Source organism: Mauremys reevesii, linkage group 19 (genome assembly GCF_016161935.1).
Source record: "Mauremys reevesii isolate NIE-2019 linkage group 19, ASM1616193v1, whole genome shotgun sequence".
Lineage (NCBI taxonomy): Eukaryota > Metazoa > Chordata > Testudines > Geoemydidae > Mauremys > Mauremys reevesii.
In genome coordinates, this window is record NC_052641.1 from 3,538,873 (window position 1) to 3,555,461 (window position 16,589).

The following is a 16,589-nucleotide window of genomic DNA, read 5'->3' on the forward strand; positions in this document are numbered from 1 at the left end:
TAGCCTCATTTGGTTGACCTGTAGAACCTGTACATGCATCTGTTAGGGGATAATTGGATATGCAGGATACATATATCATTTTGTGGGGGCTACAAGATACATCTGTTGAGGATACATTTGTCATTATGAAGGGGACACAAGATACATCCGTTGACCCTTTGTACTAGATACTTTGGATGCATACATGTGAACGCAGCTGCATACACTTGGGGAGCCAACATATACTTGGGGAGCCAAACAAAACTGATAAGCGAAATAGCTGACTTAGGTAGATACACGGCCTTCAGTCTAATGAGTTCTGTAAGCTTTCCAACACAGTTTGGACAAGCATAACATAACTTTGTTTTACTCAGGCCTAATACGGAAAGGCTTCATTAGCACTATGATTTTTCCAACATATGGAAGGAGAAGTCGCTGGAGGGGCACCTGGGTCCAGCTGAGGGGGCTGCAGAAAGTCCCTCTGCTGTCTGCGCTGGCCCATTGTTGTAGGCATACATGTGCTAGTGTACCTGTAACCAGGGAGCCAGGGTTCTAGGACCATGCTTGGTCGACAAGAAACCTGGCCAAGGGCCTTTGCCACCGAACCAAGTTTGTGGTCTTTGTAGGTAGTGCTATCGAGGTTTTCTGGGCCAGCTACCTGTGCGGGGCTGGGACAGCACATGGAGAGAACACACATGCACCCAACTGCCACCACTGAGAACCCAGTGATGCATGACTGAGTCACAAAGATCTTCCTGATGTCACAGTACAAGGACAATAGAAAAGCAGATTCCAAAGGCAGATCTCTCTTCTGCTCAGCGGCTGGCGGGAGGAGAGGGCTAGAAGTGTCTCTGAGCAGCGACCCAAAGTCTGAGTGACTGTGACAGGATACTCTCCTTGTTCTGCCACCATGAAGTTCCAGAGGAAGAAGGATATCAAGCAGCAGATCCGGGAGCTGCGTGCCATAATCTCACTGCAAGGTGATGCTCTCTCTCTTGGCCGGGCTGTGACAGGCTGGAGTGAAAAGCCTTCCTGAGCTCCCTGAGCTGCCGGGACCCAGGAGCCAAGTGCAATCCTAGGCGGCAGGGCTGATGAGATTGTAGCTGGGTTTGCAGCAGGCTTCAGAGAGGGCTCAGATGAGATGGGGGAGAAGGAAACCCCACTGATACTGATGGGCTGGGAGAGGGGGGTGGGCATGGAGGTCTAATGACCAACAACCCTCAACAATGTTTCCCTAGGATTATCATATCCAGAAGGGGCGGGGGGTAAATGTGGAGCCAGATCCTCAGCTGGTCACCTCAGTGACGTGCCATGGGCACCAATGATGTGACGGTGAGTTCCACCCACTCGCAGCAGAGCGAGCAGTGCCAGGCCTGCCCTGTCAGAGCCTGGAGCATCGCGGGGAGGGACCTGGTTCTGCCCTTTGACTGAAATCCCCTGTTTACCTCTAGAACAAGGGAAGAAGCTTTTTGCACATTCGACAGAGGAGAAGCTCACTCAGAACAAAGGGCTCATCAGCTTCCTGCGCGGGAATGTGCACGACGAGATGTGCACCTTGGGCGTGGCTCAGAAGGTACCCGCGCCCCCGCTGGGGCACTGCTCTGCTAGCGCCTGGCTCTGCCCTCACACCAAGGGGCAAGTTTGCTAACCCTAACCTGGAGAGCCACCAGGGTGTGCGCAATCCCTGAGCCCCAGCACCCACAACCACGCCCAGCTGAGGCTCTCCAACGCTGGGCAGCTCTGAGGGGATTCACCTGCCGCTCCCAGGGCCAGCAGTACTGGTACAGCTGCCTGGATCCCCTTCCACCCCCTTGGTCCCTGTTCTCCTGCCCCACGGCCCAGCTTTTCTGCCCCTAGGGCCCCCTGCCCATCCCAGCCTGCCTCTCTGTTCTCCATCCCCCCCAACCCTGCTCCCCTGGACTCCCTCAGCTGCCTCTCTGCTCTCCATCCCCCCAACCCTGCTCCCCTGGACTCCCTCAGCTGCCTCGCTGCCCAGCCAGGGCTGCTATTAACCCCCATTCTGCCCAGGTCACTCACTTCCCCAGCTCCAGGCACTGCCCCCACTGGGCCCCCCAGCAGAGGCAGGCTGCTCCTTCCAGGGAGGCCCAGCCCAGCTCCCTCCTCGCCCCCTTTGGATCCTTCTCCCCATCACCCTTGTGCTGCCTTCCAGGCCCCCTGCCCCCAGGCTGACCTCCCCCAGCAGTGCTCCTTGTGTTCTCCCACTGGCTCTGCAGTGCAGTGTGAGCTCCGTGGGGCAGGGCTGTTTCCTCCTGGACCAGAGGCCCTGAGCGCTGAGAGCACCCACGCTAGTCAGCCCCGCTGCAAGGCAGGTTCTAGATGGCTCAGGAAGGGAAGCCAAAATTGGAGGCTGCCAAAATGTGTAGACACCTTCGCCTCACCCTGCCTTGCTTTCAGCCATCCGTAGCTGGGAGCGGGTCAGCCCTTGACTGGGAATAATGCACTAACAATTACTGTGTGCAGATGCACTCACAGATTAGTAGTAGTAGAACTTCGATCCCAAGTTTCTCTCTGCTCCTCTCCTGCCCACAGTACGACCAGGTGACGATTTCCCAGGCATGCTGGGATCAAAAGCACTTGAAGATGCATTTAGCCAGGAGCACCGTGGAGGTAATTGGCAAAGCAGACACCCAATCTCTGGCATTTACTGCCCAGCGACAGAGCAGAGAAAATGAGTGTGGGAGGGAGGGGGGCGGGGGCTGGAGGAGGCTCTAAAGGAAATTGCCTCTCTTGGTGATATGTCGGTGCTCCTCTGCTCCGGGGCTCTGTACTGTACTGTAGTGTGTGTGTGTGTCCCACCACCCTGTGCTGGATGGAATCAGAACTGCTCAGCTGTGTGTCATAGATCCTATACTGCTAATAGTTACTGGAGAGTCTCCTCTAGCTCAGCTGGCAGGGCCTTTGTTTCTGGAGTAGGAGGGTCTGTGCTGTTGTTACAGAGAAGATCTGAACAGTGGCAGTGTGCAGCAGAGACCTCAGAGAAGGTTCATGTGGCTCCCTTCCTGCCAGTCACACCAGCTACTAGCAGTTCAGAGTCTCCTCACTGGGAAGTGCTGCCCAGTCCTGTCCTCACCCTAGCCAGGGACCTTCCCTTCCTGCTGGATTCAGGACATGCCAGAGGTTAGCATGGGAGCAGCAGGGGCTACAGCATCAGCTCAGCTGGCCCCTCGGCCCTGTTGTCCTTTGGCAGGAGCAGCACCAGGGAAAGGAGGGGGGCTCTGTGGGCACAGGGATGTGCTACTGATGTCCAGGCTTTCGTGGGATTAGAGCAGCAGACTCTTTTATTGACTTTATGCGGGAGGGATAGCTCACTGGTTTGAGTGTTGGCTTGCTAAACCTGGGGTCATGAGTTCAAGCCTTGAGGGGGCCTGTAGCGGGGTGACTACCCGCTCCTGCCCTGAGGGGTTTAAAAGCGGCCTGGCAGGGCTTGAGCACGGCTGCTCTCAAGGCTAGGCTGATTGGGGAAATGGCTGCAGCTGGGGGCCACGCCCCAAACTGAGCCCAGGGCCTTATAAAAGGCCAGGGAAGCCAGAAGCCCAGACAGTCTCTCTCTGCTTTCAGAGGGAGAAGGGCCTGGCTGCAGGGAACTGAGCCAAGGTGCCTAGGGTGAAGCAGGGCTGGGGAAAGGCTGAGGAGCTGGGGAAGCTCCAGCCTAGAAAGCCCCAGGCTACGGCCTAGCACAGGGCAAAAGGTACTGGGGGTTGCAGGGGGCAGCCCAGGGGTAGGCCAAGGCAGCAGGTCCAAACCCCTTTGCCTGTGATGAGTGGCTGACACTGCAGTCTGCCCCAGAGTGTGGGGCTAGACAATGACTGGCAGTAGCCAATACTGAGGCAAGGTGGGGATAGAGGGTGGGGGTTCCCTGAGGAGGGGAGACCCTGAGAGAAAGGGGTTACTGCCAGGGGGCAGCACCCCATGTAAAAGGGCACCAGGTCCAGGGAGGGACATGGGGGCCAGAGGACAGGCGGATCACCAGCCTGCAGAGGGCGCTCCAGTGCTGGAAAAGAGCTAATTCCCCAGAGCAACCAGTAGGAGGCGCCGCAGGGGTGAGTCGACCCGTTTACAGGGCCACTTAGGGATGTGGGGCAAAAAAAAAAAGGTTGGGGGTTGGTCCTTCTTTGAGCAGGGGGTTGGACTAGAGACGTCCTGAGGTCCCTTCCAACCCTGATATTCTATGACTTTCAGACCCAGATCTGCATTCTGCAAAGAGCCCCTGTATGGTGTGTCAGCACAGCTTGCATGGACTCCAGTGACAGGTCCCACTCTTTACACCGGGCCGAGCCCCGATCTCCCAGCCTGCACCCCACAGGACTCCAGCTCAAGGCTCTGTCTGACGTCTATCTTAGGGCTTATCCTGCTGCCTGTCACTGTGGTATCCATGCACCATCAGCTGCTATCCTGGCCATCGTCTCTGCCTTTGGGCTGGCTGAGCGTGAGGTGGTTCAGAAACTCACTTGGGGCAGAACCCTCTGCAGGCTGCTTGTGGGTGAGCCCACCCAGTACCACTGTGTCTCTTTCAGGCCGCCCGAGAGAAGCTGCAAAACTTCATCTTTAACAGGATGAACGTGTACAATGTGCTGCTGTACGAGGTGAAGAGGCGGGGCGGGATGCTGGAGGGGCTGCAGAGGAAGCTGCAACACCTGGCAGACATGGAAGGAGCAGACCGACAGGGCCAGATACAGCTGCAGGTGACAAGGGCTCAGCTCCAGCAGAAGACTGTGCATGCCAGAAATCCGTGGCCATAGTCCTGGGAAGGGCTGAGAACTTGCTGGTCCAACTGACTTCAGCTGGACCTGCAGGGGCCTGGGCATCTCTGGAACCAGCCCAAGATGTGGCTTGTTTTGGATGAGGGTTAGCTCTGGACTGTCCCCATGTCCTCCCCAGTTTGCATGGGCACTCACGCCCATGCATGTGCATACTTGGCCCGTACATGCACCTGTGTGCTCACTTGCACTTCTGCCCCCTGAAGGCCCAGATCACAGGGACCTTGTTCCAGCTGCAGAGGCCTGGATGAGGAACCCCCTGAGGAGTCCATCTTCAATTCTAGTTCAGCCAGAGAGGTGGCCACAGAGTGATCCCAGACCTTCCCTGCCGGCAGAGACTGACCCCACTCCTTCCACTGCCCCCCTAGTACCCAAACATCTGCAGCGGAAGAGAACCTGGGCCCAGTACAAACCAAACTACTAAAGCTACTGGGCAGGAGCAGCAAAGAGAGCAGATGAGAGGCAGGTCTGAAACCCCATTTCCTGGGCTCATGGACCCAGGAGTTCCCAGGTTGGCTGCCCTGCTCTGTGCACCAGCAGCACATGGCCTTCCCGCCACCCCCCCCAGCTGGAATCCATTAGCAGCATCCCTCCCGTCCCCTGTACCCGCCAGAAGAAAGGAGCTCACGCAGTCAGTGGCCTATCATGGGGAGGATGCTGGGCTTCAAATCCGTGGCTAAGGGCAATATAACTTGGAAGAATCCTGTCCTATCCAAGGAGAGTCCTGCCTGTGTCACAAAGAGATTTTAAATGAATATAAGGCCACTGGAGCACCAAACCAATTCACCCTCCCCATTCCCGAGGGCTCTGGAGCTCTAGCCAGCCAGCCCCGGGGCTCTGAGTCAGCCCGTCCGGTCCCCAGGAGCATTCTCATGTCTCAGGCAGCCCAGTGAAGTGACACAAGATCCTTCTCTGTTGCAGGTGATTCGTCAGCTGGAGAATAACATAGAGAAAATGCTGATGAAAATCAGGACTGGTGAAAAGATTTATTATCTGTATCTGAAGATGGTGGATTTCCTGAAGGATGTGAGTCTCCTCCCCCCAACAGGGGTATAATGCCAGTTTAGGGCCCCACCCTTTCCCACTGGTGTGGGCAGGACCAGGCTCTAATTCATTAATTTAGAGCAAAAGAGTTGTGGGATGGGACTAGACCCCAACTCACAGCCCATGGAGTAGACAAAGGAGCAGCTCCAGGCATTGGCCAGAGGGGATGACTCAAGGCGACCCCTTGTCCATCTGGAAATGGGGTGCTAGGTGCATTGTTAACAAGCCGATGGCACGAATGAGCGTGTTGTGCTGGGTCTGCTTTGGGGCTAGAGATAAACCAGTCACAGTGTTCAGCTGTAAATTGCAACTTCCCCACAGCTCCTGGGGGTTTGGATCCAGAGTCATGGCTCAAGCCAGTCTCTGCCTGGAATCGTCTCACTGAGCAGGGCCGGCTCCAGGGTTTTTGCCGCCCCAAGCAGCAAAAAAAAACCCCCCCTGCAATCGCGATCTGCAGCTCTGCCGCCGCTGCTTCAGTCTTCGGTGGCAATTCAGCGGCTGGTCCTTCCCTCCGAGAGGGACCGAGGGATCCGCCGCCGAAGACCTGGATGTGCCGCCCCTCACCGTTGGCCACCCCAAGCAGCTGCTTGCTGGGCTGGTGCCTGGAGCCAGCCCTGGCACTGAGAGCAGCTCTGTCTCCTGGACACAGCCTTATCCCTGGGAGCTGGCTCTGGGAGATATGTGAGATGGCTTCCCTTCCCAAGCCCCACCCTGGCCCTCTTTGGAGGGTTGCCACCTTTCTAATGGCTGGTAACCAGAGACACAACCAGACCACGCCTGCACGGCTCCACTAATGAGGTGGGTGGCCCTTCATTCTGTCATGTGCTGCCGTCCAGGCGCACACCTTGCAGGGAACCCCACCTGAATGGAGCTCGTCCACGGACCACAGTCTGAGAACCTCTGCTGTAGTGTATGTTATTGCAAAGCCTGGGCTGGGCAATGCTGCAGTGAGAAAGCCAGGGGCTGTTGAGGGTGTGATTTGCAGTCGGGCATTGAGAAGCCAGAAGCAGATGGTGTACAGCATGGCGGGGGGTAACGCTTCAAGGGGAAGACAACAGAGCATGCTGTATGGAGCTGTTTGGAAAACACAGCTGTATGCTGAAGCTCCAGAGTCTCAGCTCCAGTTCTGCACCATCTGCAGGGGTAGAGACAGCTTATTTATTTGCAGGGAGAAGGGAAGAGGGGGAGAATGAAAAAATAATCAAATAACAGCTGCAGATTCTCATTCTGCCATGATGTAATTATTGTAGTAGGCGCAGTCCACTGATAACTGTCTCTTCTCTTGAGTCCAGGGGGGACTCTGAGGGTTGCTTCATGTCCCTTGGTATTAGCTGGCTCTTGGTCATCAGGGATGGGGAAGGTCTCTCCTGTCCCAGGCTCTGGCTCCTTTCTTCCCTGGCTGGGAAATGGCTCAGCAAGCAGGGCCTCTTCTTCTTGTGAGGGGAAATTCTGAGTGCCTGGGTGAGACCCCCATCTGTGCTTCTCCCCCTCTTCCTGCAGCTCTCTTCTCTCTTCTTCGGCGCACAAGGACTTGGGAATCCAGATGCTTTCTCATGAAGGAGACCTGAGACAGGTCCATCCAGTGGCCATTCCCCTGGGGCTGGCTCCCAGAGCCACCTGACTGGCTCTTCTCTTTTTCCTGCCCTGTGCTGAGTTGCATGTGCTCTTTTCACAAAGGGATAGGGGAGGCCAGGCCAGACGTCTGAGTGCTAGGATCCTTCGCCTGTCCTTGTGCAGCCTCTGGCCCAGTGCCATCATGCCCGGGGGGCAAAGGGCGCCAGCTGCCCTTTTCTTGTCAGAGTTGCTGGCTGAGGAGGCACCCAAGGACCACGTAAAGAGAACAGAAAAGTGGCTTCGCAGCGTAAGACAGCCCCCAACTAAGGGCAGAGGAGTGGGGGAGCAGTATTGGGCCAAGAAGGCCTTGCCCCCCACAGCTGTTGGGCATGGAGCCCTGGCAGTCTGGCGGGCGGGAGGGAGCGGGGGGGGGAACGTGCATGGAGGAAAGACTGGCTGCACGATGGCAGACAGAGCAATGGATCGGGGAAGGTTGGGGACTGGGAGTCAAACTCACCTGGAATCCCCTTCCTGTGACTAAGGGGGGACACCTGGACTTTGTGGGTGAGTGGGAAGCACCCCCCCCCACACCTCAACTGAAGCTAAGGTGACCAGATGTCCCGATTTTATAGGGACAGTCCTGATATTTGGGGCTTTTTTTTATATGGGCTCCTATTACCCCCCACCCCCGTCCTGATTTTTCACAATTGCTGATTGGTCACCCTAACTGAAGCCCTCAACTGTTTAGACCTAAGGCTGGAGCCATGCCCCAAACTGAAGGGAAACAGGGAAGGTAGGAAGTGGCCCAGGGAAGACTGAGCTGCCGTGGCAGCCAGAAGGGACTGTCACCCCCTTGCCTTTCTCTCCTTGGGCTTGGGGCCGGACCTGGGGAACAGGGAGGGGCTGGGTCCTCCTATGCTTCCATCTCTCTTCCCCTGGCCTCCTGGGTGGCAGGTGACAAACTGTGGGTTGGCTGCTGGGCCCCCCAAGTGCCTGGAAGAGCTGCCTCCAGGCTCGGAGAGGCTGCCTGAAGACTGACCACTGAGTGAAGCCCGCTACATGTAAGCGGGGGAATGGTCCCACTAGTGTGGGGAACTTTCCTGGCTTATACACGACCCCGGTGAAATGGACTAGTGAAAGGATCGGAGTCCTCGCTCCCACTCCCTTTACCCAGAGGCTGCCTGACATTGAGGGCTCCCCTTCCACGTTTCTGTGTGGCAGAGTCCTAGGCTGGGCCTAGGATTTCTGGGAAGCTCGACCCCCCACCTTGTCATGGTCACTTAGGGGAGGGGTTAGGGTGTCCCCACTCTGGGATGCTCTCTCTGCTCTGGATGCTTCAGTGACGCACTGATCATCCCATACAGTTCAAACAAATACAATTTATTAAACAGCAACTAAGTAAAAAAATCAGGAAAAAATGGGGAAGGTGAAAGGAAAACCCGTCACCCTGCTCTGTGGCCCGGGGACATCACAATCAGCATCTCTGGAACATCAGGGCAGTTCACAGTCTGTCCCTCACATGGCCAAAGCCCCTGCCAAGGCCCTGGCTGTGCTGCAGGGACGCTGTGGGTCTGACACTTGCTCTGGTGGTGGCTGCACATCCTCAGGCTGTAGGTAGCAGGACCCCTCTTGCCAGCATCACCCCCCTCGTGGGGGTTACAATCTCCCTCAGCTGGCCTGCAAAGCCTCTTGGTGGGGGTGTCTCCCTGCACTGGGCCCCCTGCCCAGGGTCCCCCATCACTCTTCCCATCTGCTCACCGCACCTGGCTCCAGCTCCAGCCCAGCTCCACTGTGCCACAGCACGGCGGCTCCTCTGCCTCCAGTGCAGCTTCCTGGGCTGCTCCTCTGTCCCCTCTGGCTCTGGTTGCTGCAGCTCTGCTCCCAGCACAGGTCTGCTCTCGGGGCTGCTTCTGTGGCTCTGCTCCCAGCACTGACCTGCTCCCTGGGGTGCTCCTTACCTGAGGGGGTTGTGAAGGCTAGGACTATAACAACGTTTAAAAGAGAACTGGATAAATTCATGGTGGTCAAGTCCATTAATGGCTATTAGCCAGGATGGGTAAGAATGGTGTCCCTAGCCTCTGCTTGTCAGAGGATGGAGATGGATGGCAGGAGAGAGATCACTTGATCATTGCCTGTTAGGTTCACTCCCTCTGGGGCACCTGGTATTGGCCACTGTTGGTAGACAGATACTGGGCTAGATGGACCTTTGGTCTGACCCGGTACGGCCGTTCTTATGTGCTTCTCTGGTTCTCTCTGGCTGGCCCAGCCCTGCTCCCCAGCTCAGCTCAGCCCCCTGCTCTCTCCTTAGCTCAGCCCCACTGTCTGACCCAGGCAATTCCAGCTCACCCAGAAAACAGGACCCCCCCTGGTCTCCTGACTCCCTCATTAGCCTGCCCTCCCTGTCAATCAGGCTGACCTGGAGCATTGGCCTCTCCCCTTTGCTCCTAGGGACTGTCAGTCTCAGGGTCCTGATTTCCCATCGACCTGTCCCTTTTCCTTTTGGTACTGGGAGCTAGCCAACCAAAAAAACCCAGGAGTTTTGGTAAGGGACCAACAGTCCCCTTATATGCAGTAACCAACAGCTCAGTTGTAGGCTGTTCCCTTTCTTCCTTCTGCCTCCTTCTAGACGGATCTCTAAAGTACACAGTGACTCTGAAACCAAGAGGCCAGCTAAATGTTTCAATTTATCCGGAGAGATTGTGTGTGTGTGTGTTTCAATTCTGCAATCCTTTGTCATTCTCACTAAGTGAGCAGTGACTGCATGAAATACAGAAACAAAGTGGATATTTTCAAGGCTGAAATGAAATAATTTAAAACAGGAGGAAACAACGCTTCCAACCAAAGAGTGGATCAGTCCCTGCTGGTTATAAAACTAAGCTGTCTCTATCGTCTGTAACAGAAACCAAATGTCCGTTAGCATTTCTGAGACACCTTGTCAGCCATGACATAAGTCTTTCCCTGCAGATCCCTTTGGGGAAAAAGGCTGTTCTCTCTGTTCATCCTGGTTTCATGGCTTTCAGTGGCTCAGTGGTTGATGTTCTTCAAAAGACCCCTGAGAATGTCGGGATCATGCTAAGTTCTCAGTACTCTCAGAAGAAAGAATAAACCAGGAAGATTCTAATGGAAATACTCAGTCATACATAATATCTTGCCAGACAGGGACTTGCACTGGAAGACCATTATACTGAACAAGCTGAAAATGGGCCTTACCTGGAGAATTCAGTTGCAGTTGTATTCAGCTGCTTTGCTTGCAGACTGAATTTCAAAGGGGCTGAAAAAGAGTCAAGACAAATTCCCAAGCCAAGTTATTCAAAATGAGATAATGGACATTGTGGCTCTTAAAGTGGGGAGGGAGATTTCTGAGAGGGTTTCTGGGCAGTGGTATACAGTGGTGATGGATGAAACAACAGATTTCTCCAACAGAGAGCAAGTGGTTTTTATGCCTACAATATGTGGGTGATGAGCCGACTGTGCATGAAGAGTTCATTGGATTGTACAATGTGGCCTCCACATTGACAGAGGTAATGGTATCACTTATTAAAGGTATTAGTGTGCCTAAATCTGAGGATCAACAAATGTCATGGACAATGCTGTGATGGTGCCATTAATATGGCAGATTATATCAGGTGCAGCAACCAGATTGCAACAGGAGGAATCACGAGCATGTCTGGATGCTATTAAAAATAATACTTGTTGCAATTTCAGGAGTAACTGCACCTATATTCCCCCTTGAGGGCATGCACTTAAAGTTTCAGGCTTCCAGCCATCATCTGTCTCTGGGCAGGGGCCTTTGTCCCACTCCCTTCTGCTGGGGGGTGGGGGTTTAATGCTGCACAGCTCCCTGCCTTACACTGTGATATCCCCAGCAAGCCAGTCTGCCTGCAGGCCAGTGCCTGTGCTTTGCTTTGTCTCTGAAGGTGATGACCAGTGTATTGCCAACACTTACAAGCTATAACCCAGTTCTTGCTAGGCAAGCACCTTTATTCTTGAGGTAAAAGCATCACAGAGAAAACGTATAAAAACAATAAACAGATGTAAACACGCACTAAACATACCAGGAGTCACCCTCAGTCTTATGGGGCCAAGGTCAAGGCCCTCCCAACCCTTCAGCAGGATTGGGGCCCCTTGGACAAAAATTCACATCCATTTGCTGGATTGGAGAGAAGGCCCTGGATCAGTTCAAGCTCATCCTTTTACACCGAAAGCCATTTCTTTGTTTTCTAATCTGTGGGAAACCCAGCTTGAGCCAGTATGTGCAAATCACCCCGGGGTGGTGCTTCTCTGGGGTTGTTTCCAATCCCCAGGAGTAACCACCTCCGCTGTTTTTAGTTCCTGGAGGCGCTTTGGTAACCCTCCCTGGGAAATAACACAATCGTATAGAAACCATTCATACGTTTAATACAATGGTCCCCAAAGCTACTGCATGGGGTTGCAATGTCTGTCACAATTCTATCCTGCAAGATACTCTTGAAACCATTTAGGAAATTACAGAATGAAGTAAAAAACTCACCCAAACAAGATGCTGTACTTCAGGACATAAAATATGAAGTGTTCAGTACACCACCAAACATCGATGTCCTCTGTCCAGCAATGGACTCTCTGTGCAGAAGCATTTGAGAGCTACCTTTCACCATGGGCAACTTGAGAGGTTGCAAAGGATGCAATGAAAGATCCTGAAATTAGAGCTCAGAATTTAAATGGAAAAGTTAAACTTCCTCTTGGTATCTGTGATGTTCTGTACCTCGGGGGAACACCCAGCACCCCCATGTTCATCCTTGTAAAATAATTGTGTGGTATCCAATGCAAAGTTTGTCATGTCGAGTGTCTTCGGAAGGCTCATGATGCACTGAGCATTGTTGGTATAGTCATTGTTACAGTAATGTTATAGGCTGTAATTTCATGTATATAGTTATGAGGCTGAAAATGTGTCTTCAAGTCTTAAAATAAGCCCAGGCAAAAACTCTCCAAGAGCAGAGAGGCAGTTCACACCTCATCAGGGCAGGTATGGGACAAACCCAGCCCAGCCTCACTGGAACAAAGGACACTGGCCTAGGCAGCAACAAAAGAATCTTTTGGACTTCGAGTGAGTCACCCCCTTCCTTTGGCCAGTTTGGGATGGCGATGAGGTGATGCTCACCTGACTCTCAAGGGGAGGAGACAAAGCAAAGAAGGAAGAAAGACCATGACAAAAGGGAGAGACATTTGCCATGCTTGCTCTATCTTCCACCTACATCTACAGACACTACACCAAGCGACTGAAGCGCTGATCAAAGGGGAGAGCCTGGCTGAAGGGCAACCAGTCAGTCTGTGCTGAGAAGCATCTAAGTTTGTAAGGGCATCGAAAGTGTTAAGATCAGTTTAGAATGCGTTTTGCTTTTATTTAATTTGAGCAAATCTGACTTGTTTTGCTTTGACTTATAGTCACGTAAAATCTATCTTTATAGTTAATTAATCTGTTTGTTTATTCTACCTGAAGCAGCGCATTTGGTTTGAAGTGTGTCAGAGATACTTGGGATAAGAAGCCTGGGGCATATCAATTTCTTTGTTAAACTGACGAACTCTATAAGCTTGCAGCATCCAGCGGGCATAACTGGACCCTGCAAGACAGAGGTTCCTAGGGTTGTGTCTGGGACTGGAGATATTGGCTAGTGTCATTCAGTTGCAAGTAGCTGGGAGCAGCTTACATGCTAGAGCAGGGGTAGGCAACCTATGGCACGTGTGCCAAAGGCAGCACACAAGCTGATTTTCAGTAGCACTCACACCGCCAGGGTCCTGGCCACCAGTCCGAGGGGCTCTGCATTTTAATTTAATTTTAAATGAAGCATCTTAAACATTTTAAAAACCTTATTTGCTTTACATACAACAATAGTTTAGTTATATATTATAGACTTATAGAAAGAGACCTTCTAAAAACGTTAAAATGTACGACCGGCAGGCGAAACCTTAAATTAGAGTGAATAAATGAAGACTCGGCACAGCACTTCTGAAAGGTTGCCGACCCCTGGGCTAGAGGCTGTGCATGAACAGCCCAGGAGTGGGGGTTCTTACAGCAGAGCAGGGTAAGGCTGGCTCCCAGAGTCAAGGATTGGAGTGACCTAGCACATCACCAGTCCGGATAACACCAGAGAAACGTCACAGTATTGAACTAGGTTGAGAAGTCCTAAAAACAGTAGACAACGTGTCATATTCTGCAAGGGTCAGACCTTTCAGCCATAGAAGGTCAATCTCTTATGAAAATGACACTGAATTCACTTCATTCCGTCCAATCGGATGAAAACTACAACTTACTCTGGGAACAAATCTGCCAGAGAAGTTTGAAATTGAAGATAGAAGGCATGAGCTTCCAAGAAAGAGAAAAGTTCCTAAGGAAATGCAAATAGGAACAGGTGAACTCAGCTACCCAAATACAGCATAGGAATTTGGTAAGTACATCTACTTCAAAGTAATTTATTTTACAATGTCTAGTGTTCAATCAAGATTTGAACAGAGAGGCTACAAATTATTAAAAATAATACACTCATAACACAAAATGTAACAGGAATGCGATTTCAAGATGTGCTACAGGTGTATGGTTTCGATTTCAACCATGATCAACTGGTTACTCTGCCTCATCTATTTCAAGCCAGCTGTCAGCTTACAGAAAGATCAGTGAAAGCTGTTCATAAATATCTCAGCTTGCTCTGCCAAACCAAACAGTGGCTGTTTTCCAAAGTGGTGAAGTTGATATACCTGATTTTGATGGAACAGCAACCAATAGTGAAGTGAAGGCTGTTTCTGCACTCTTCAGTGTATTAAACCATGGCTTTGATCCACAATGGGACAATCATAGCTCAGCTGGTGTGTGATTTTTCACATGTACACAAAGACAAAGCTGATAACTTACAGATGTTGCAGAAGAATTCATTGCAAGCAACGCAGGGCAAAGATCATTGTTTGCAACTTTTTCACATTTGTAAATTGTTCTTTTTATTCCTGTTTTATGTTTTCGTGAGCAGTTTTGTGCCATGACTAAATTTGTAAAAGCAGCAAAGAATCCTGTGGCACCTTATAGACTAACAGACGTTTTGCAGCATGAGCTTTCGTGGGTGAATACCCACTTCTTCGGATGCAAGTGCATGGGTATTCACCCATGAAAGCTCATGCTGCAAAACGTCTGTTAGTCTATAAGGTGCCACAGGATTCTTTGCTGCTTTTACAGATCCAGACTAACACGGCTGCCCCTCTGATACATGACTAAATTTGTGAGCTAAACGAGCATGGTTCCAAACTCGGTGCCTCCTTGATTTATTAATGTAAGCCCTAAATTCTGGGGAGCTAAAAGCACCCCAAGCCCCTATTCTCTACACCCATGACATGAGTGGTACTAGGTGGAGTATGATCTGGCCAGTTGGGAATTTCTTTGGAGCCGGCTCTGCCCCACCAACATAAGGGCTGTGTCAGGAGAGAGAGGAGATGTAATGGGAGTGGGGGGAGGCAGAATTGGATGGGGTAAACTTTGCTCCCCTACAGTTGTTCTTAGTTGGCCTATGGTCCCTTAGCATCCAATGCCCCCTCCCCGTACCCGTATTGTGCAGGAGATAATCTGGCCCAGGATCTTTGCCGTTGAGTTCCTTGTTGATTCCAGAGGTGGTTCCCCCATTCTCCATTATGCTGAATCTCACTGGGGAGGGTGGGGCACAGAGTTGTATTGCACCAGCATGCATGTCCTATAGGTGTGAGAATTGCTGTCTGTGTCTCTGTGCCCTAGGAATTAGCCCAGCTCCCTTTGCAGCTGAACGTCCTTCAGCACATGGTAGAAGTCTACCAGGTGGAGCTGAAGGGCATGAGACTGATGGCTGTGGATGCCACCGAAGCAACAGAAGCAGCCAAGGTGAGAACTCTGCTTGGGAATCAGGTACTGGGTATGTTGGGAGAGGCCCTGGTTCAAGGGCTGCAGCGTCTGTTGCATGCAGTGACCTTTCCAGGGATGACTTAGGCTCCTTCTCTGGTTAATTTTCTTGCCATAAAGAGCAGAACTGCAGATCCCAGTGCCCACCAGGCTCCTCCTGCCCCTAGAGCCATCCCACACCTGGGTGCTGGGGACAGCTTGCTGAAAGCACTAGGTATGAAATACCCAGACAGGTTCAAACCCTGGCTGCTCCAGCATCCCAGGCAGTTTATTTTGTGGAGAGTCTTTTGGAAAAGACCTTAAAAGCTGAGGCCCTGCCTGCTCTGCACAGGCACTAAAGATCCCAGGGAACATTTCATATGATGTAGGGGCTTGCCGAGGCATCCTTGGCCAAAATTACCCCCCAACCCCGCACCCCGCTGTGCAGTGTGCTATGGGCCAGTTGTCTGCCACCCTCTGCCCCAGAGGTGGCTGCATTGCAGCAGTGCTGTGGGGATGCAGTTTGTGCAGTACTTTGGCATGGAAGGGGCTTTATTGATTTCATGATTGTTATTCCCTTCCCTGGCTGTGCCATGCTCCAGACGGACATGACCAATATGGAAACTGAGTTCATTGCAGAGAGAAGGTTCAGGGAGAATTCCCTAAACTTCCAAAAGAAGCAGATTGACAGGATCCGGGTGAAGGAGGCGAGCGAGCGGCACAGGAGAGTGGTGAGTCCACATGAGCTCTGGGCGCAGAAGGGCGAGTGAGCTCACCCTGTGGGCCTGGCTTGGGGATGATGACTGGGAAGTTCGCCCCAGCAGGGGAATGTTGACAGCCTTCTCGACCCTGACAGCCGCTAGCACGGGATGCTTTGGGGGTGAGCTGCAGCTGCCCAGTGATCATCAGCTCCTGTGGCTTGACTTATGGAATCCAATGTGAAGTGCAGCCCTGGGCTGGGGTCTCCTTGGCTCCCAGAAGCTAAGCACAGCCAGTGCTTGGGTGGGAGAGGGATCTCCATGAGCAGCAGTGTGGGTGATGGAGCCCTTGCCCTGACTCCAGCTGCTGCAGATGGACCTGTCCTAGGCGATTCTCTCCTTTAAGTCAGCAGGGCCACTGCTGGAAATGGCTCTTTGGATGAGCCAGAAACCCAAGGCCTGGCTCTTGGTTACAATCGTCCTTTGCCCCCATCACTCCTTCCAGCCATGGGTCTTCAAACAGAAAGAATGAAGTCTCTCAACCTCCCGTGAGGTAGATCAGTACCATTATCCCCACTTTACAGGTGTGGAAACTGAGGCACAGAGTGGGGCAGTGACTTCTGCCAGGTCACAAAATGAGCCTGTGGCAGAGCTGGGACTAGGACCCAG

At 52.5% G+C, this 16,589-nt stretch overlaps 1 protein-coding gene across 2 annotated transcripts in view; it reads left to right on the forward strand.

The window, feature by feature from the left end:
- The first annotated feature begins 765 nt into the window (after positions 1 to 765).
- The window catches only part of CCDC183 (coiled-coil domain containing 183), a 32,132-nt gene continuing 16,308 nt past the window's right edge, over positions 766 to 16,589 (forward strand). Inside the window, exons 1-7 of one of the 2 annotated variants that reach the window (XM_039505957.1) lie at positions 766 to 959; positions 1,431 to 1,552; positions 2,530 to 2,607; positions 4,515 to 4,682; positions 5,679 to 5,783; positions 15,103 to 15,225; positions 15,825 to 15,953. In XM_039505957.1, the coding sequence (XP_039361891.1) occupies positions 890 to 959; positions 1,431 to 1,552; positions 2,530 to 2,607; positions 4,515 to 4,682; positions 5,679 to 5,783; positions 15,103 to 15,225; positions 15,825 to 15,953 (795 nt within the window). In that variant the 5' untranslated portion in view covers positions 766 to 889. The remainder of the gene's footprint in view (positions 960 to 1,430; positions 1,553 to 2,529; positions 2,608 to 4,514; positions 4,683 to 5,678; positions 5,784 to 15,102; positions 15,226 to 15,824; positions 15,954 to 16,589) is intronic. The other variant, XM_039505956.1, reaches the window with a different exon arrangement.